The 20,860-nt window shown below is 42.7% G+C and overlaps 3 protein-coding genes across 9 annotated transcripts in view; 1 reads left to right on the forward strand and 2 right to left on the reverse strand.

The window, feature by feature from the left end:
* The window catches only part of vars2 (valyl-tRNA synthetase 2, mitochondrial), a 20,137-nt gene extending 16,640 nt beyond the window's left edge, over positions 1 to 3,497 (reverse strand). Inside the window, exons 1-5 of one of the 5 annotated variants that reach the window (XM_086281320.1) lie at positions 2,780 to 3,337; positions 1,539 to 1,620; positions 1,357 to 1,457; positions 152 to 273; positions 12 to 78 (exon numbers count right to left, since the gene is read on the reverse strand). In XM_086281320.1, the coding sequence (XP_086137446.1) occupies positions 12 to 78; positions 152 to 273; positions 1,357 to 1,457; positions 1,539 to 1,620; positions 2,780 to 2,938 (531 nt within the window). In that variant the 5' untranslated portion in view covers positions 2,939 to 3,337. Of the gene's footprint in view, positions 1 to 11; positions 79 to 151; positions 274 to 1,356; positions 1,458 to 1,538; positions 1,621 to 2,779 lie in introns of all 5 variants that reach the window. The other 4 variants (XM_086281317.1, XM_086281318.1, XM_086281321.1 and 1 more) reach the window with 4 other exon arrangements.
* ppp1r11 (protein phosphatase 1, regulatory (inhibitor) subunit 11) lies at positions 3,213 to 10,481 on the forward strand. Its single transcript, XM_086281328.1, has 3 exons — positions 3,213 to 3,699; positions 4,912 to 5,020; positions 6,162 to 10,481. Exons 1-3 carry the CDS (start codon positions 3,622 to 3,624, stop codon positions 6,344 to 6,346), a joined length of 372 nt encoding a protein of 123 aa, XP_086137454.1. The 5' UTR covers positions 3,213 to 3,621; the 3' UTR covers positions 6,347 to 10,481.
* On the reverse strand, positions 9,951 to 20,678 carry lg22h6orf47 (linkage group 22 C6orf47 homolog). 3 transcript variants are annotated; one of them, XR_015127020.1, is made up of 3 exons: positions 18,840 to 20,678; positions 13,375 to 14,267; positions 9,951 to 13,280 (listed from the first exon to the last, which is right to left on the reverse strand). XR_015127020.1 is itself a non-coding variant. In XM_086281326.1 (2 exons), the coding sequence occupies exons 1-2, from the start codon at positions 19,725 to 19,727 to the stop codon at positions 14,205 to 14,207; spliced, it is 951 nt and encodes a 316-aa protein (XP_086137452.1). In that variant the 5' UTR covers positions 19,728 to 20,678; the 3' UTR covers positions 9,951 to 14,204. The 3 variants fall into 3 exon arrangements, 2 of the variants coding, with proteins under 2 accessions (XP_086137452.1, XP_086137453.1); XM_086281326.1 differs by having other exon boundaries at positions 9,951 to 14,267; XM_086281327.1 differs by having other exon boundaries at positions 9,951 to 14,267; positions 18,823 to 20,677.
* Positions 20,679 to 20,860: the final 182 nt, after the last annotated feature.

Consider the following 20,860-nt stretch of genomic DNA (forward strand, 5'->3'; position numbering starts at 1 on the left):
ATCACGCGTACCTGCGTTGCGATGCCTGCATGGTCACATCCAGGCACCCACAGCACTCTGCAGCCCTGCATCCGTCTCCTGATGGATACAAACCATCAACACGTGAGCTCAGAGAACAAAGACAACATGCTGCTCTGCTGTTGATAGTTACCATCGAACCAGCGCATCCTCTACAGCTACTGTCAGAGCGTGGCCCAGGTGCAGAGTACCAGTCACGTTTGGTGGAGGAATACACAGAGAGAAGGTCCGATCCCCAGCGTGGGGCAGCCGTTCCTGAGAGCAGGAAGGGAAACACGTTACTGGCGTGCATGTGTGCACACTCGCTCTACAGAACAACTTTTTCCTTTGCTGTAATCAAATATCTCGTAGTGCTGTTGCTCGTGCTTTAGTAACGTATACTTTGTAATTATTGAAAATATTGACTTGACTTCTAAGGATTAAAAAAACATGTTCAGATTCAAATGAAACTGAACATTAAGGTGGACCTTTGAGACTGAGTGAAGTCTCTTTTGCTCCTCGTCGTGCCACCTTTACCTGGATAACTTGAATACAATCAGATCACTCTGACCAAATCTGAGGTGGTCAGGCTTGCAGTGTGATCACATCTCAGGAAGACGCACTTTTCTGTTTTCACAATCACAATGATCCTCTGAAGGCCCAGAAAAATGCACAACAGATTTATTTTCCCAAATAGATCGTTATGGCTTTTACCACATGATTGTCATATTTTATTCGACCTTTATTATTATTATTTATTTATTTTAAGTTATTGCAATTAGAACGGACAGGACTGAGGGACGGGAAAGATGAGGGACAGAGAAGTTGGGGAGAAGAGGAGGAAAAACTCGAGATGAAGAGGGAGGGAGAAAAAAAACCCACTGAAAATCTGCTTCATCACCTGCCGAGAGAAAAACAAAAACAACACAGGAGGACATCACAGCAACCTGCCTTCTCCTGTCAAAGGAACAGAAGAAGCAAAGCAATATTTTTTCTACAATAAAAATAATTATTGTAGAAAAAACAAACTGCTTTACAGCAAATAAAGAGCGCACTGCTGGCAGGACAAGGTCAGAAAGGACATAAAGGTCACTTTGGACGCCTGAAAATATGACCAAAGTAGAAGTAACTGTCTGTGACAAATACAAATGTATGTTTTCTGATCAGTGCTCTCAAACAGTTCATCCATTTTCTGCATCACTAAATAAAAAGTATTTATTTGCTATTATTAGCATTAGTATTAAAGCTTAGCTGATTAACCACTTACTCAGTTTGTTTCATAGAAACTGCAAAAAAACTGCATTAAAGTGAATTCATTTTAACTGCAACAGTAATGATTTAACAAGTTCACATGTTTACATGTTGCTCAGGACTGAAGAATCCCTCTTTCTCCCACCACTGATACCAGCTGGACTCCACATACTCTGGACTGTAACACGATGGGAACGGTAAGCTAGTGTCTGCAGGGAAAAAGAAGAAGGACTTTCAGAGCCTGTGAGGAGAAGAGACAGCCGAGCCAGCAGAGGTTACAGGAGAGTCACCTTTCTTTGCCCCAGGAGGTGTAGGAGCAGTGTAAGCAATCTTCTGCTTCTCACTCCACTTTACTGCTTTACCTTCAGCACTCTGCAAACAGAAACATCAGAGCGTGTCTGACTGGCAGCTTCAGCTATCGTATCTCTCATAACTATATTTATGACATCATGGAGTGCATTAGCACAGCACTGAACAAGTCACAAGTCAACACGGTTGAAACACAACAGTGTGTAAAGTAATTGTCCCCTAAACCCAATAACTGGTAGTGCTACCCTCAAGACGTCCAATCGAGTGTTTGAGTTAACAGCCAAGGACTCTTTCACATCACTGTGGAGGAATTTTAGCCCACTCTGCTTTGCATGATTGTTTCCATTCAGACACATTGGACAGATTTTCCAGCACAAGCAGCCACTGATTTCACACATGGCTGTGCAGGTTTGAATAACTTTAATAAATGAAAGCATCATTTAAAGACATAAAGACCTGGATGGCCTCTAACTTTCTGCTTCTTAATTCAGATCAAACTGAGGTTATTGTACTCGGCCCTGAAAAGCTTAGAAATATGGTATCTAAGCAGATTCTTACTCTGGATGGCATTACCTTGGCCTCCAGTAACACTGTGAGGAACCTTGGAGTCATTTTTGACCAGGACATGTCCTTCAATGCACATATTAAACAAATATGTAAGACTGCGTTCTTCCATTTGTGCAACATCTCTAAAGTTAGAAATATCCTGTCTCAGAGTGACGCTGAAAAACTAGTTCATGCATTTATTACTTCCAGGCTGGACGACTGTAATTCATTATTATCAGGAAGTCCTAAAAACTCCCTGAAAAGCCTTCAGCTGATCCAAAATGCTGCAGCAAGAGTCCTGACAGGGACTAGAAAGAGAGAGCATATTTCTCCTGTTTTGGCTTCCTGTTAAATCCAGAATTCAAAATCCTGCTCCTCACATACAAGGTCTTAAATAATCAGGCCCCATCTTATCTTAATGACCTTGTAGTACCATATCACCCTATTAGAGCACTTCGCTCTCGCTCTGCAGGCCTACTTGTTGTTCCTAGAGTATTTAAAAGTAGAATGGGAGGCAGAGGTAACTAATGAGTGCAGCATTAAACTATTACATTATTATTATCGATACAACGATGCCAGTATATCTGTAAAAATACACACAAACGCACTAGTACTCTTTCCTTGGGGGATTTGGCAGAGAGCTTTAGCCTTAGTGCTTTGCCTCCCTCTAACTTACACCATGCTGACTCGATAGGATGCCCTCCTCCCGCACTCGTCTGCGCCTCTGCTTCTCGGCGTGGGGTCGAAGTTTGTTTGTGTGAGAAGCTTTAGGTGGGGTGCTGGAACAGAGTCTGGCTGCCCTCCTCAGACTCGGACCAGGACCTGTCCTCCACATCCTCGGTAACTTTACACGCTAGAATGCCCACGCATGCCAGCCACAGCCGTGTAACGTCACTACTTTGTCCCTGCCAACCTGAGGAGAGACGTTTGTATGGAAGCTTTACACAAAATTAAATCCGTGACAAAACGATGTTCCAGTATGGTTTGGTGCTGTTTGTTGACGGGATATTATATCTTCACGGACAACAGGAAACGCACTTGGTCCGTCTGGAAATATCTTCCCCACAGCGTTTCAAGTTAAAGCTAAGAGGAACCGGAACATCCTTCCCGAGTTTAAAAATAAAATAAATTGTGGAAACAGAGTTTTCTATCCAGTTAACTATCTAAACCATTTAAATTCCACACATAATATAATGATGTAGCCCAGCGACTACTGTCATGTGATTATTTTTTGTGGGTGATGATGGTTCCCATAGCTGATAGTTGTAACGAGGAGCCGTACGTTTCCGTTCCGACCCTGGCTAACGCGTTTTGTGCTTTGACTGTAGCCACCGCTGTCCCACACCTCGTAACTGTGGGTTGACATTTTTCCATTCAGTGCGATTTTTGGAGTTAAAGAGCGGAAGGTTAGTCGGTTAGCTGTCGACTAACGCGGTGTCGCTCATTGTTGACGCTCTGCTTCGTTTCTTTTGGATCTTTAAGCTAGTTAACGGTAGCGTTAGCAAAGCAGCTGCAGGGATGGCGGAGGTTCCAGGAACATCCAGTGAGACCATAACGGAGACCGTTCAGACGAGCACGCCGCCGCCGCCCCAGCAGGTAAACGATGGACAGCTGTTCCTGAGACAGTTGGACCGCTCTGGCAGCCAGTGACAGTGTACATTAAAGATACAGCGTTTATGTTATTACGGGGGAAGCGTCGTGAGGCCTGATATGTTAGTTACGTTAGGCTTATTTAAATGACAGGGCTGCTAGTAGCGCGGTAGCATTAGGGAAAGCCGATAGCGGGCTAAGTGCTGAATAGCTCCGCGTTGCTGTGTGAAAGTTAAACAGCTTTCAATTAACAACCCGAATCTGTAGTATTGTTGCATAATGTCTAAAGCAGCAGGAGCATCCGGTTTACATGTTAAATACACTCTGTTCAAATCATATTTCAAGTTGTCCTGCTCAGATAAACAGTCAGACCTCCATTAACTGAAATCCCCATAGTCGGTTAGAATGGGTTTAGATGCAGCGCAGACAGGCCCATCTGCAGGCACCACGGGGCAAAGGGATGGTCTCTGCTAGCATACATGCCCGGTAACCCCAGCTTTGTGTCATTTCTGAGGCAGGTGCTCTTTAATAGTTTGTTATTAACCCCTCCCAACCCTCACGGCTTGACTTTTTTTAAAATTTGTTGCGCATTTTTTATTTCTTTTTAAATATGTGCATAGTCATGTTTGACTTTTAAATAAGAAGAAGTCTTAAAGGATATTAAGAGGCATACTCGTGTTTGGCTACAACATACTTTGTGTATCATTTTACACAAATCTTCGTAGTCCTACTGATGCAGACTGTTTACTGCAGATGTTGTCATAATTAGAAGTATTTCAATAGTTGCAATTTATTCCTTATATTGTCAGAATTTGCCTAACTGATGGTCATGGTACATAGACTGGTTCTTATATAGACGCTTCTGCTCTGAGCATTCAAAGCACTTTCCACAACTTAGCCAATTAGCACTTGTATCTGTCTAACATCCATACACATTTAGAGTCTGATACATCAGAGGAATAAGTCCTTGGGGTTAGTATCTGCAGCAGACAGGGATCAAACCACCAACCCTCTGATTAGTAGGTGACCTGCTCCATCACCTGAGCAAGGACATGTTTTACTTTTCAGAGAGCAGGAAACAATAGCATGCCCATGACGCCATAGAGACAACAAGAAGGTCCTACAAATGATAGATGTCATTGAGTGTGACTGCAGGATTCACAGTTCACACTGTGGTTTGTTTGCGATGTCTCACAGTAGACCTCTTACATGTTACAGGAGGGAAGAAGCTTGACAATCAAGTTGAGGAAGAGGAAGACTGAGAAGAAGGTAGAGTGGTCCAGTGACACTGTCGACAACGAGCATTTGGGAAGAAGGTCTTCAAAGTGTGAGTTTATCTTTCTCCGTAGCACACAGGCTGAGAAATGTAATTAAGCATTTCAAATATGTCTGCCACCAGTTTTCAGTGTTTTGCTCTGTCACATTTTAGGAGGAACAAATGCAAACGTATTGGATGCACTTTTTCTTTTACTGTTTAGGTTCAGTGCCAAAACTTGCACTGTGGTATATTTTATGTTTCACAGTGGGGTTGTTGTTATCAGTGGGATTTTCTGTGGGCGTCCAGTGGCTCGTCTGTTGGGATTCTGCAGAATATGAAATAATTGAAAGTCATCATAAAACAATTAAAACTAAATCACAAAAACAACACAGCTGATATTTTACTCTTATGCTGAGTGTGGAACAATGGAATATTTGGCACCGGGCTGCAGAGTCAGTCCTGAAAAAGCTGTTTCATGAAGTTTGTCCTGGAAAGAAACTCGATTTGGACGTTTTCCTCTGAACTGTGTGGTTTTATTATCAGGAAAGAAAGCAAGAAAAAGAAAAACCAGTTTGAAATGACAACAAAGTACACTGGCTATGCTGCCCAGCACCGTTAGTACTGCCGCGCTGCACCCCTGCTTTCCATATGATTCTTTTTATTTATTTATTTTTGTATCATTAATTTCCCCTCAGCATGGTTGAAACTGTGTGTCCACAGCAGAGACTGTACTCAGTCAAATGATGCACACTTATTTATAAAGCCTGGACCATATACACCTGCGCACCACGAGTGACTGTACAGTACACGTGGTTTTCCTGTTTAACTGCAGTATATGACACGCATGAAGTAATTACAACAAGTAGTAGCTGTACCGAACGTGCTTCAGCGTGTCACGGTGCATTGCATCTCATTACTTTCCCCATGACATAATCGAGGCTCAGCTAATTAATTTTAATAGCCTTAATCTTTCTCAGTACCGTGCACATGTGTAACATGCACTAAAATGCAGCTAAAGCCCTGAGTAGACCACGGACTCCTGCCTCAGCATCCGCCTTCTGCACACTTACTACATCAAAGACACAGTATGTGTTTAATCACACGCTCCTGCAGTTACTGTTTCTGAAGTGAAAGTATTTTTAATTTTGAAATGACGAACTTGGAGCTTCATGTGAGCCTGTGGCATCATGAGCTGCTTGTTGTGTTTCAGGCTGCTGCATTTACGAGAAGCCCCGACAGTTTGGAGAATCTTCCTCCGAGAGCGAGGGAGACGACGACGACGAAGGCTGCGGCAGCGCTCACTGTATCCTGGGCCACGGCAGGAGAGGCCATGGACAGACGGGGGGTGGGGGGACTACAGTACCCCCAAACTCTGGGGGGTCGCACTCACACTAACAAAAAGCAGGGCTGATTGTGTGGTCTGAGGGCTCTTTGGCGCCACGACAATGACACATTAAAAACAAACAAACTGCACTCTTGTTTTAGTTTAGTTTCATCACTGAGGTTCAGGCCTGACAACCGGGCTTCAGCCCGAGTCTGAAAGTCCCAGCTGCTGCCGCACGACAGCAGCCTCTGTGCTGCTGCTCCTCTCGGGGAAAGTCATGGCCACGTCACGGGCTCGTGGAAAATACTTTGCCGACCTCAAAGCGTGTTTGCTATTGTGCCAACTTAAATATGAAGCATAGACTGGCAACACGTTCAAATTGTGATTCTAACTGAAATCAAATGACAGTTTCAGCGTTTTTCCAATCAGCTCCACTCGGTGTGCATGACATCACTGCTCAGCCTTATCTGCCGACCTAACACACTAGGAAAATAAGCTCTGAGCTTTGAACTTTATTCTTTCCTTTGTTTGGTTTTATTGAGTTGTGCTGGCAGGTTGGGCTCCTTTATGGTCATCATCTAGGTGATGCGCATCAACCCCATGATGTGGAGGTTTGAAAGGATTATTTAGAAAAGAAAAATAAAACTTGTAAAATCGATTTTCCTTTTTCCAGAAAAGTTATGTCTGCAGATTCCACAGTGCACCCAGAAGAGCTTCACAGCTCTATAACAGTCGCATTACTTCCTGTTACTTCGTAGAACTTTAAATCTTTCCAAAAGTAATCATTAGTAGCAATGTGATTGGTTCTGAATACATCAGAGGAGTGCTGACTCTCCCCAGCAGCATGTGGGACTTTCTGACTGCAAGGCATCAGTTTGGAAAAGGTGACAGCAGAAAGAGGCCATTAAATGCTGTCTGCTCGCAGAGTTAAATGTATATAATACAGCATATTGTTTTTTTAAAATGTAGTTTTCTAATTTATTTGCTGCTCTTAATTCTGAACTCGTCCATATTTGACATGTACCTGAGCCCAGCGGGTTAAATACTGGACATTTAGATTAGCTTCATATTTGTCTTTTCTGAGCTGTTCACCAGATTTACAGCGAATGCTGAACATATGAGCCAAGGCTCTGAATATAGTTTGGTTCACTGAGGTGGGCTTGTGTGAGCTGCTTTTCTATATCTTCACTGTATGGAGAGAAATTTGCTTCTGTGTACAATACGATCCACAAGCGTAAACTAACATTTACAAATGTGTACAATAATTTGTGTGCAACTTTTCAGGGGCACCACAGACAAATATGAAGCGATCTGACCACATGAAAACCATTTTACAAATGCGTATACCCAGACCTGAATAAATACGATTATTTATGCAGTTTATTAAGTTCAGCTTTACGAATCCAATAATTTTACTTTTCAAAAACCTTTGTGTGTACAAATGTCTACACGTAACATCTCTCTCACTCATTTAAAAACATTACATATGTGTGGAATCGCCTGATGTGCACAGATCACCTCGCACGCCAACGTGGGGTTTTGAGACGAATTTAGCCGTGCCAGCTTGGCACAGATCCACAAATATGAGATGCACCAAGCTCCCAGTGTAAAACTGCTTCAAGTGTAGACCTGCGTGTCTTTTTCTAAATAAACAGAACAGCTCATTCAGTTCTGTTCAGTTTTATTTACACAGCCCCAAATCACAACAACAGTCGCCTCAAGGTTCTTTATATGGTAAGGTCGACCCTACAATACTACATGCAGAGAAAAACCCAACAATCATATGACCCCCTGTGAGCAGCACTTTGGCGACAGTGGGAAGGAAAAACTCCCTTTTAACAGGAAGAAACCTCCGGCAGAACCAGGCTCAGGGAGGGGCGGGGCCATCCGCTGTGATTGGTTGATGTGAGAGAAGGAAGACAGGATAAAGACATGCTGTGGAAGAGAGACAGAGGTTAATAACAGGTATGATCCAATGCAGAGAGGTCTGTTAACACATAGTGAGTGAGGTAGAAACACCCAGTGCATCATGGGAATCCCCCGGCAGCCTACGTCTATTGCAGCATAACTAAGGGAGGATTCAGGGTCACCTGGTCCAGCTCTAACTATATGCTTTAGCAAAAAGGAAAGTTTGAAGCCTAATCTTGAAAGTAGAGATAGTGTCTGTCTCCTGAATCCAAACTGGAAGCTGGTTCCACAGAAGAGGGGCCTGAAAACTGAAGGCTCTGCCTCCCATTCTACTTTTAAATACTCTAGGAACAACAAGTAGGCCTGCAGAGCGAGAGCGAAGTGCTCTAATAGGGTGATATGGTACTACAAGGTCATTAAGATAAGATGGGGCCTGATTATTTAAGACCTGATTTTGAATTCTGGATTTAACAGGAAGCCAATGAAGGGAAGCCGATGCAGGCTTACCCCACATGGGCATGCGATGTGATCTGTGCGTATCAGTGAGAGAAATGTTACGTGTAGTTTTTGACACACACAGAAAGGTTTTTGAAAGGTGGGATTATAGGATTTGTGAAGCTGATCTTAATGAACTGTGTGTAAATGATCAGAATGTATTCAGGTTCTGATGCATGAATTTTTAGAATAGTTTTACATGTGGTCAGATTGCTTGTATTTGTGTGTGGATTGAAGTGTGTGCTAATGAAAAGTTGCACACAAATTACTGCACAGATTTGTAAGTGTTAGTTTTCTCTTGTGGATCATATTGTACACATTGGCAACCCTTATCAGGTAAATCTCTCTCCATATCATTAGGCTATGGAAGGCATGCTCACAATAACACAAACTAACTAATAGAGGCAGCAGATACGAATTAGTGTATCCCATTCAAATGGACCCATATTCAAAAGTATTTTGCAGGATTAGTGCCTTTCTGTAAAGTGTTCCCCATAATCAGTACCACCTTTTACTGTATTAGGAAGTAGCTCTACAAAAACAAAGTGAGGGAAAAATAAAGTCAAACATTTAGATTATTGAAATATAGTAAATAAACACAGTTTAATCATGAGTACATACGCATGCTAAAATGTTTCAATTTACATACAAAACTGCTTTAAATGAGTTTCTAACTACTGTTGTATAACTAGAGTTTGCAGATTAGTCACACAAGTCCATCTTGTTTTGTGTCCCATGATTTTTATCAGAGACTTTGGCAGTGAGCTGGTTATAAATACAAATATTAACTAAGCTTATATATTTCAGAATTTACTGATTATAGGCTTGTTTTCTTTTTAAAAAACCTTTAATGTCATTGGGAGTCACTTTCAAAATCGGTATTGTTTTAGCTAGTTGAATTCTTGAAGACAGTTTCATGTGTGATGAGGATGTTAATGTTGGATGAACTGAAGTAAGCTGATTTGGTCAGGATCATGTAAGCCTGGATTAGTCAGACTAGATCTGAAGAATGGAGACCTGGAGGAGATACACGGTCGCCTTACTTCAAAACTTTAGCTCTCCGCCTCTTATTTACAATCACTCTGTATTCTGACCAAAGCTCATTAACTCAGAAGGAGGAGGCGGGGTCTGTTTTACCTTTAAACACTTTCATGGGTTTAGTTTTGTTTGGTTGTTTAAATCCTTCGTGTCCACTGGATAAAACCAGTCTGCCCACTTGAGATTTGAGTACAACTGCTTTTTCATTTTTCTTTTCCTTTGGTAGGCGTGGCGTTCACAGGCTCAGCAGTGGTTGTGAGCAGCAGCATGGAAAAGTAAGAAGTTGTGTGTGTGCACTGATTCACTACAGTGTTCACGTTCCTGAGCTGCATGTCAGCCAGAAAACAAAGCCTCGGTGAGGGCGAGGGGTGTTTGTGCTTTTCCTGCTGTGCTCGCTGGTTTCCTCGCTGTGAGGTAAATAAAGACAGAGCTTTACATGATTTGAGGTTCGTTGCTGACCAGAGTGTACACATGTAACTGCCTAACGTGGCACAGAGAACGGGGGTGAAGCTGCGTGACTACTGGCCCAGGCTTATTTTTCTGACGTCTCTGCTGTGACACTCCATCATCATCGTCCTCATCCAGGATGGGTTCAGACCGTGGGTTATATTCACATCATCTCCACCAACATTTCCTGTACTGCCCACACACATTGTTACATATGTACATTGTTCTTGTAACAGTATTGCAGCTTTCTGTACATATACAATGAATACACTGAGATCAGATTTAATGTGAATTAAAGTTTTGAACTGTGATTAAAAATGTCGTACTGATGTGTGACACAGGAATAAATGTTTAGTCATGTCCCATCAGGTCTCCCCAGTGGACTAAAGGACAAATCTGTGTGTAAAATCCACTTTCAGTAAAGACCCCACAGTAACAGACCTGACAAAGATAAAAACACCTCAATTGTAGCTTCCACTGTGGAAACACATGGTTGTCATGCTTCTCAGTCACTTCCTCAGCCTCACCTTGAACTGGCTTAAGGTTTAAAGGTTGGCCAGTGTGCTGACAGCTGATTCGAGTTTCCTGTTGGTGAATGGTGGAGACACGTCCAACATCAACTGACAAAACATTACAGCTTAAAGTTATTTGCAACTTTGCACTTTCAGTACTGTGACTTCCTACATTGCTTCACTGTTCTGTTGCTATCATTATTTCTTTCCAAGCAAGCAGCTGCTTCCTGGCTGCTTTGTTTTTTAGCCTTTAAAGGCCCAATGATTGTGAACGCTCAAGTGACACCAGTGCCACCTAGTGGTCGGTGGAAAAGCCAAACTTTCACTGTAAAGTCTTTGTTCACGACTCCATGATTTGTTCCATTTGAAGGGTGAGATGTGTGCACTAACATTTGAAATGTTAATGAAAGGTTTCTGAATGGCCCTCTCTCTGCAGTATTTATGTATTTTGACCAATCACAGTACAGGGGAGTTCCTTTCCTAGGTCTAGAGCCTAGAGACAGAAATGGGACTCGTAAAAGTGTGTAAAAAAACCCAAACTCACGTGTGTGTAATACTAACCAGATAAAGAGTAAGACGTGTTTCGCAGGAAATAGGACAAATAAAGATTGCTCCTTCATGTGAGCCCTGCCTTAAAGTAGTTTGTCAGACTCGAGTCACAATCAAGCCGAGATTTAAAACTGATGCTTTTCATTCTTCATGATCTACTAAACACAGCTAACTTTGGCCTACAGACTATTACATCATCAACATCCCACAGTAAAAAAATACCTGAGAATTTATTGTTTGAATCTACCCAAGAGTCTTTTTTAATGCAGATTTAATTTCATATGATGGCTCCTGGTGACTTTACAGCGTGACGTGGCAGGTATCAATCATCTGTAGAAACTAACTACAGGCTACAGAGGTTCACGCAGCCTAGTGTGCTTTTAGGTCACTTGTCAGAGTAGCATCAGTGTTACACATCTGATTTGAAGAACGCACTGACCACTTAATTAATTCTGGCAGTTAAAAAAGGTCATCAGCTCTGTGCAAGTACATTTCCCAGCATGAATGGAAACAAATGCATCAATCATTTAAAACAATCAGGTTTAGCTGGCTATTACATGCAAAGACCAGTGTGGTCCTGCACTCTGGCTACAAACGGTCGTTCCAGCACAATCCACATAACCAACCACCAGAGTTTCAAGATTTCAGCTGAGAAGGATGGCAGCTAGAAATCCTTCCCTGCTTTGTTCCTTCCAGGTTGACACAAGGGATCAGCATCAGGCAAGTGATTAATACAATAACAAAGAAGTATACACATAGACTTGTAAAGATTTGGTGTAACCTGTTTACTTGAACAATATTATAAAATCAAACATTTTCAAACACTTAAATATTTCATTATGTGGCCAAAAACTGGAAAAAAGCAAGATTAAGATTGTAAGATTAAGGAAAAAATACCATATCATTATTTGAATTGTGATGGACAAATATAGCATGGCCAAAGGATCCAATGATGCCCTTTAAAGCTGCATCCTCTGAGGACTCTCCTATGTTACAGTAAGACGAGGAAAAGCAGCAGATTTGCATCTCCTACCTTAAACTATCAGCAGACTCTGAACCCTGTTGTGCTGTGAAGTGCAGTGTCAGTAAGGGTTTGATTTTACGCTATATTTTCATCAATAAGAATTCTGTAGTTTTGTTATACGTCATGCACAAATAAGACACAAATACTTCAGTTAATTTTGCCCAAAGGCTTCATCATCGCACAGGCTGATGGAGCTGAAGTCCATAAGTGTTACTGGAATAAACGGTTCAGCGGCACATACTTAAACACAGTAATATATACGAGAGTAGTGGTAAATGGAAAAGCCCTCCGTGACATTTCTGTGGAGGGAAAGTGCGCCCTACGTTGTGAGTATATATCATGGCACAGAAAACAACAAAAGGCAGAATCTAAGTGTACACACAAAATACTTTAAAGTCAGCTGCTGGTATTGTGCCGGTTCCCAGAATCTCACATATCTCTCACAGAAAGCAACAATGAGTGTACTGCTCCTTCAACCAGTTCATAGTTTGAATGTAGCATCGGCTGCAAATGCATGCCAAGGTTGCAGAAGCTTCCACAGCTCAGGTAGACCTGCTGTTTGATTCACCGAATATCTGATCACTTATAAACGAACAGCAACCATCTCCATGCTGAAGCTACTTCCTTTATGACTTGAAAGGAAAGATCTGAATTAGATTTCATTAGTCTTTTGCTCTTTGTCTAAAAAAAGAAATTTAAACTGCAGACTACTCTTGGCTTTAATACAGTCTATGCCAGGGGTGTCGAACTCCAGGCCTCGAGGGCCGGGGTCCTGCAGGTTTTAGATCTCACCCTGGGTCAACACACCTGAATCACATGATTACTTCATTAGCAGGCATCTGGAGAACTTCAGGACATGTTGAGGAGGTCATTTAGCCGTTTGAATCAGCTGTGTTGGATCAAGGAGACATCTGAAAGCTGCAGGACACCGGCCCTCGAGGCCTGGAGTTCAACACCTGTGGTCTATGCTGTAGTGTGCGTGTCTTGAGTAGCTATAGCTCACCAGTGGTGTTTGCTACTAGCTCGGATCTCCTGCAGGCGACACAAACATTCACATTAGCTCCCTGTTCCACTGAGTGAGCCGGTACGGTGTCCTGGATACAAGCTCAAAGTCACAGGTCAGTACCATCACAGAGTCTAAACCAGGGGTGGGGACCTCCAGGCCTTGAGAGCTGGTGTCCTGCAGGTTTTAGATCTCACCCTGGGTCAGCACACCTGAGTCAGATGATTGGTTCATTACCAGCCTCTGAAGAACTTCAAGACATGTTGAGGTCATTTAAATCAGCTGTGTTGGAACAAAGGTTAAAGTCAAGCAAATGTACATGGCCAAGCTTCAATTGAGTTCAAACTGAGCGGGGCCATACGGCAGATTTAAATTTGCCCCCCACACAATGAACACGGTCAGAAGAGCTAAACATTAGGAGGCACACTAAAACTGGCCAGTGGATGCAGGCGCAAACTGTCGGTGGTGCTGTTCAGTAAGACTTCTGTTCAGAGTTTATTCCTGCTCCTCGCTGTGTTTAAGAGACCCAAAGATATTTCTGCTTCACCTAAAGTGTCTCAGTGAGGCTCTCTTCATAAATGCTGCATCTGTCCTCTCTAAGATTTGCTGTTCTACTCACCAACACAACGCACTGGAGGCAATCGGCTGGTCTCAAATCAAGTGACTGTCTCATGGGAAGAGTAGTCCCACAAACAAGAAGAAAACAGAAACGGGTACCTGCTGGCGATTTCCCCTTTCACTTAAGCATTCTCTGAACATTCATGAGCTCTTCTGGTGTAGATTACAACAGTTATCAGTGAGATCAACTGAACACAGATGCAGATCTGTAGTGCTGGACATAAAGTGCCACAAGTATCATTTCTCTGAATATGAAATTAATGTGCAATACAATTCTTAAGTTACGCTGCAGAACACACGCTGCAGTCCACAGTCTCAGTCCCACCGCTGTGACGTCAGAGGGCTGGAGGAGGTGTGATACAGCTGGAGTACTGGTGGTGCCAGCAAATTCTCTCCACCTGTGGAAGACACACACCAAATAAACAGACGATCAGGAGACTACAGCGATCACTGCACGTGTGTGCATGCTGCCTGGTATAGCTCAACAATTAGAGTTAACTGTAACACGGTGGTTGTTGCCTCTGTTTTAAAACTACCAAAAACTAAACTCTGTTCAAGAGCACAGGTTTAATAAAATCCTGTTAACTGTGAAGAAAACACGTGAGATTTGTCCCAAAAACAGAGCCAACCTAAGGAAACTGCCTCTGAAACCACCCTGCTGTCAGTTTGGTTAAAACAACTTCCTTTTCCGAGCTCTCAGTTCACGTCTTTAGAAATAATGAAATCTAAAACAATCAGTCTGATACACAACAAGTGTTTTCAGCCTACAAATGCAGGACAGTGACAACTAAGATTTCTTCATAGCGTGCAACATTTCTTTCCAACACTGGCTCTGTGGACACTGGAGACACTGTTATACTGTCAGTCAGATCCCCCAAAACAAAAATCAAGCCAGCAGTGTTTAGGAAGCATAGTCTTTAGTCTGTATGGGTCTTTTATTTTGAAAAGTTAAGAGCTTCTCTTTGTTGTTCCAGTGTCTAACTCATACTCTCCTCATGTGCTCTGTGCAGCCTGACGTGGCTTCCATGAAAAACAAAAGACCCGATGCAGTTTTCACCAGCAGAGGCACATTTGGTGGAACTGCTAGTGACAGTCTCACCAGTGTCCTGTTCAGCTCTTCTACAACTGAACATGTTTCCATCTCAGAGGTGAAAGTTAAACCAAAGGCCTTGTCAATGCTACCACTGCTTATCACTGTTGCATAATGTTGGCAGTTATTTGGGAATTTAATTTGAAGTTCCAATCTACATGAATGAGCAGAATGCTGGTACTTTTACTTCTGTCAGTGGGACATAAAAACGACATGTTGAGAAGTACAGTCAAATCTGATAAAGACACTTAAAAAGTTAGATGTCTTTTCCCCAAAGTAAGATTTAAAATGCTTCTTATAGTGCATGCTTTTATTTTACTTTGCTTTATTCAAGACCGGGCATGAGCCAAACATGTCAAAGATCCGTATCTCGTCAAACATGAAAGTTTGCTAAACCTGCTTTGTGAAACAGGCGCATGTACTTTGCCATCTCACAGTAAACATAAGCTGATGATGTTCTTCCTTTGTTGGAGTTTATTCCTCCCTTTGGAGGCCTTCCTACTTGGGGGGGATACATGGTCTCAATAGCAAATGTTTAAACGTATGTCTCACACAAAACAACATAACATTTGGAAGAATATGAAACTGGTCAAGTTGATCACCCATTGTGTGTATATAACTATGCTAAATTGTATCTATCACTGTAGCTATGTTTATACATGTTCTCCTTGTTTATTGTGTGTGGGATTCAATAGAAGGTTGAGCATGGGGTAGGGATTAATAGGTATGTTATACTTCTTCCATTTCAGACTTAATAATTGTCATTTCATGTCATTTAGACTTATTTTATTTATTTTGTTTTATCTGAGCACATACGTGTGTGTATTTACATATATATTCATTTTTGTAAATGCAAGTATGTGTACTTGTGTGTGTATATATTGTTTTTTTTCTGTATATGTCTGAAATAAAGATACAATACATAAGGCACATTAAATACAGAGTAACACACTTTTGGTTCACATAAAAACATGTAGTTAAATCACCAACAGGCTGCAAGTAGGGCAGGGTTTAACGATTTCAGCTTGAATAAAGTGATATTGATTCATTAAATCCTGAATCAATTTTTAAATATAAATGTTTAATTACAAACGACAGAATCTCAGCTTAAAGCTCATTAAAGTATTTAAACAACCAGCAAACAGCTAAAACAGTAAATGAGAGCAGGTAAACGGACTCCACACAAAGAAACACGCAGCGTGGATCGTTCACCCGACTGTGTTTTATCCTCAGTTACTTTGACAGAAAGGCATCTGCTGTGATGCTCACACCTCTGATCAAGTCTTTGTTTTTATACATATAAAAATGTAGATATGTACTGATGAGCAGAATTTTAATATTTCCGACTGTGTCAAAATGTAATCAAATGGAATCAGTTATAAAATCAGTGAGGATTCTCAGGCCCAGCTGCTAACGCAGGCCTTCAGAGTCACTTTCAGCAGGCGCTTGCACACCTGCCTTTTGAGGGTAATTCAGTGTCCATGAACAAGTCAATTACTTACTGAATTCCATACAAGAGACAGAAAAACAGCTCTATGCAGACGGGTAGTTGTTCTTTTGTGGAATGTAAACCTTTTCTACATGAATCAATCTATGCAACAAAAATGTCTGCGTGCTCTTTAACGCAGGGCTTTGTGTTGCTTTAACTCTTTAAAATGATCCAAATGTGTAGTAATGAATTTGAGGCCACTTTCTCCTTTAGAAACGCTATGATTTTGTCAGTGTGCTTTGGATCATCACGCTGGAGTATTCCCGGGAGAGCTTTTGTCAGATTATTTTGGTACATCCACTGGTGTAATTTATATCTGTCATCTCCCCCTGAGTACTTCGACTGTGGAGACGACACATTCATTGTTAACATCAGTAAGTTCATCTTGGTCTGTTCTGATCAAAGAATGCACTCCCAGTATTTATTCGATTTCATCTCATGTTCTTTAACTAATATTCATTTTTTAATAAACTGAAAATTTATTAAAGTAGTTTTTTTCCTCTTTGGATGCAATCCATAGTCGCTGTTATGCAACCTCTTCCTCACTGAATGAACTCTCAGTAATAACTGCTCCACTGAGCATTTGCCCATGTATGTTTTCAGGGCTAGACTGTGGAGGTAGCACGGGCTTATTTTAGAAAAGCCTCTTCAGCTTGTTGTACGTCTCCTCCTGATTACTGCTGCAGCTCGGTGGTTTGTTTTGGCTGGTCACACACAGCACAGACTGGCAGATACACTCAGGAAGTAGAACATCCACTAATCCCAATTCAATCATTTAATCAACAATCATCCTAAAGGCAGCTCCCAACATGAGGACATAACCAATGTAAAATTATTAAGTAAAGCAAACTTCAGTTCCATCATTTTTTCACGTAGTCTCGAGTTATTCATTATCTTCACACATTGTAAACTCCGTCAGCTTTCCCGACTTGGATTGAAATGCTTGGATGTGAGCATGTGCAGTAGCCCAATTCAGGCCCAATGTTGATCTCAGAGTAGAAGACAGAAACCCCTCAGTGCAGCATAAAATGGTAAATAGCCTGTATTTGTATAGCGCTTTACTAGTCCCTAAGGACCCCAAAGCGCTTTACACTACATCCAGTCATCCACACATCCACACACTGGTGATGGCAGCTACATTGTAGCCACAGCCACCCTGGGGCGCACTGACAGAGGCGAGGCTGCCGGACACTGGCGCCACCGGGCCCTCTGACCACCACCAGTAAGCAACGGGTGAAGTGTCTTGCCCAAGGACACAACGACCGAGACTGTCGGAGCCGGGGCTCGCACCGGCAACCTTCCAATTACAGGGCGAACTCCCAACTCTTGAGCCACGATCGGCCCCTAAAAAACATAAAGAGCCTCAATGCTGGATTTGAACTTTTTTTTTTAAGCTTGTAATAAGTGTGTGACACAATGCACAGCTGACATCATCTAATGTTTGTTAAAGTTAGTTTTCCAGCACTAACTATCTCAGCTAATCGGTGCTTCACAGTTAGACTTAACTATGAGGGAACATTAGGGTCACATTGAGAATAAAGTCAGAAGCTTGAGATTAATCTTGAAATGCTATTTTGGTGCCTGTGACAGCAACGACTTTAATCTCCACTTTTTGAATAATACATATATTTTTACTCTTAACGGGGCCCTAATACTCCGTCACATTTGGGAGAGAAACTTGTACTGAATGTGTCGAGGCTTTGTTGCACAGCCAACAGCAGCTTTTCTTACCACTGGTCACAGAATGCCTCAAACATATTTTAGTTATTTCAACTAACAGTGAAAGTAAACAAGTTGGCGCCCTTTTTCTATTTTGCTCGAGCTGACAGAGTGAATGTAGTTTGATCCTCCAGGTGTTTGCAGAAGATAAACTCCATACAAATAACCACAGCTCTGGCTGTGTTAACTTAGCTGCAGAGTTCACGCTCAGTGAAGTTTGTTAAAGCTGTGTGAAGCCTAGCAGACAGCTGATAGTGGGTCTTACTCACAACACACAATAACTCAATCTTGACAGGGAAATAAGTGGTTCCTCCCAGAGCAGGTCTGAGCTTCGAGCTGGTTTCACACCACTCAGAGAATGTTTTTTTGTGTTTCACTTGGTAACAGGGTTAAAATAGATCCAGGATGTCCCTGCTGTGTTTGTGTTGGATGCCCAATGACAGCACTGAGCATTTTTCTCTTCTTCTTACAGTAGTTGATCAACTTACACAGACTCGTAGTGTTCAACTGTGTAACAACTGCTAGCCCCTACACTAAAACGCCTTCAGTAAACAGCTGTATTATTCTGAAGCCTGGACAAAAAAACAACACAATGTTACAGAATAAAATTAAATCTGATAACTTTGACAAATATAACAAGAATAAATGGACTCACCTTTAATTTGTCTTTACCTTGTCTTTGACAGACACAGGCTTGTCTTTGTGTTCCTTAGTGTCTCTCGTGTCATCAGTGTCCTTTCCTGTCTGGTCATTCTCTTCCTCAACACCTAGCATCACACTCTGTCGAACACTGACAGAGATCACCAACGCCTGAATGATGCCATAGATCAGGGCAAACTGCAGGAGATACTCCTGGATCAACCAGAGTAATCCTGCCATTCCAACTGTGGCGACAAAAAACATAGCCATACCATGAAACCACAGTCTCAGTGCTCCCTGGACACCCAGCACCTCCAGGATAAGCTTGGCAGGAGGTGACACAGTCCACAGGAAGCCAACAACAAACAGGTCAAACAAGTGGCGTAGGAAGTTAAAGCAGATCTCGTAGTGCTCTGGTACAATCTCCACGTTCCAGCTGTGTGCAAACAGTCGAAAAGGAGAAGTCAGCTGAGAGGGAGAAGGGGTGGGGGACGGAGGGGGGGTTCCATAATCAGAAAAGTCTCCATCAGTATCACGTTCCCGTGGATCTCCAGTCCCACCGTCACGTTTCCTGTGTCGTAGTCCACTTAGCTCAGTTTTCCTTGGCCACAGATAAGAAGTTGGAAGATATCTATCCCACCACCTAGGCACCAGTACAGTTTCAGCCTCTGGCTTCCCTGCCGCCAGATCTTCAATTTTAATGGGCTGAAGCTTCTCCTGTGCCTCCCAGTACTCCTCTACTGGACTGCTTAGTTCATGCTGACGTCCCCATGAGCCCCAGATCCAAGCCTTGATGCCCCAACCACCACTGCCACGCAGCTTTTGGCGCTCAGCTGTCAAAACGTTAGTGTCCTTTGACCTGGCACCGCTGCTGCCCCATGAGCGGACCCACCCCCACGCTTTGCCCACCACAGCTGCCATGTCTGCTCGCGGAGCTTGTTAGAGCTCGGTTAAAATCGTCAGTTCTCACGTCCTGTTGGCTTCCCGAGCTTCAGAGAAAAGCATGCACTCGCTGTCGGTGCAGTTATGAAGTTGAAATACTTGTTCAGGAGGCCTCAGGCCTGGGCAGCGTGACGTCCTCGGGTCATCGCCACACCTGTGGGTGTGTTCGAGCAGTTCAGCAGACAAAAGGTTACACTCGCCCCCACCCTACATTACTTACAGGGCTCTGCTCTTAACGAGACTCCACCATTTAAAGTCCAGAAGAACAGTCTACATGTTTGGTTTCAGCTGACAACCTTCGAGGGTGCTTTCAGTATTTCAGCGACACCTTAGCACAGAGGAACTGGGAAAGTTGACGAAAGCTTCAGCTCAGCGTTAGCCAACAGTTAGCTTATTCTTTGGCCAGCCCTTCCCAACAAAAAAACAAAACAAACTTTTTTCAGCCTCTCGAAACGCATTTGTTAACTCCTCAAACAAGTAGAAAGGTTGGTTTACGCGTGCAGTTTGGTATCCAGCTCCACGTCAACATCTTTGCTAACACAGCGGTCAGCTGCCCTACAGGTTACTCACCACTGAGCGAGCTGTTTAAAGTTTACCTCACATATGATTTTTCGGTGTGAATAAACCTGTCAGTGATAAAAGTCAGTAGCTAAAAGCTCACCTTCGCCGCTGTTAGCTGCTTTGTCAGAACCCAGCTAGCGCTACTCGTTAGCATGAGGTAACTCGATAAACAGACTAGTTGCTCTGCTTCAGCACGTCGTGGCTCAAATGTCCACTGTGGAGAGAAAGGTCCGTGTCCACTCAAAGCTAAGGGAAGGCAGGTACCACTAAGAGCACTCCTAGCAAGCACAAAAAGGTCGCCTGAACGGTTTCCCCGCTCATTACGAGAACAAAGACGACGAACTACCGGGTCGCTTTCAGCCTTCAAAATAAAACCATGGTTACCGTCAGAAGGTCAGCATCACGGGAGACTCGTCCTCTTCAGTGATGTTGCCAACGTGTAAATTAGCTTTGCACGTCAGTCAATTTCACGGAGGCAGATGTTTGTAAAACATATCAAACTACACAATTTCTCAGGTTCTGGACACACCCGATTTTATATCAGTTCAGCG

Source organism: Aulonocara sp. 'chitande type north' Nkhata Bay, linkage group LG22 (genome assembly GCF_057382095.1).
Source record: "Aulonocara sp. 'chitande type north' Nkhata Bay isolate Kocher_YH1m ecotype deep benthic linkage group LG22, A_spYH_male_GT1.1, whole genome shotgun sequence".
In the NCBI taxonomy this organism is placed as follows: domain Eukaryota; kingdom Metazoa; phylum Chordata; class Actinopteri; order Cichliformes; family Cichlidae; genus Aulonocara; species Aulonocara sp. 'chitande type north' Nkhata Bay.

What these genes read in the sequence shown, in the direction of transcription:
- ppp1r11 (XM_086281328.1), top strand. Translation starts at nt 3,622, where the DNA reads ATGGCGGAGGTTCCAGGAACATCCAGTGAGACCATAACGGAGACCGTT. An exon ending in CGCCGCCGCCGCCCCAGCAG is followed by an intron (nt 3,700 to 4,911) that starts GTAAACGATGGA and finishes TACATGTTACAG; the next exon opens with GAGGGAAGAAGCTTGACAAT. An exon ending in GGGAAGAAGGTCTTCAAAGT is followed by an intron (nt 5,021 to 6,161) that starts GTGAGTTTATCT and finishes GTTGTGTTTCAG; the next exon opens with GCTGCTGCATTTACGAGAAG.
- lg22h6orf47 (XM_086281326.1), bottom strand. Translation starts at nt 19,727, where the DNA reads ATGGCAGCTGTGGTGGGCAAAGCGTGGGGGTGGGTCCGCTCATGGGGC. An exon ending in CTGTGTCTGTCAAAGACAAG is followed by an intron (nt 14,268 to 18,839) that starts GTAAAGACAAAT and finishes TGTCTTCCACAG; the next exon opens with GTGGAGAGAATTTGCTGGCA.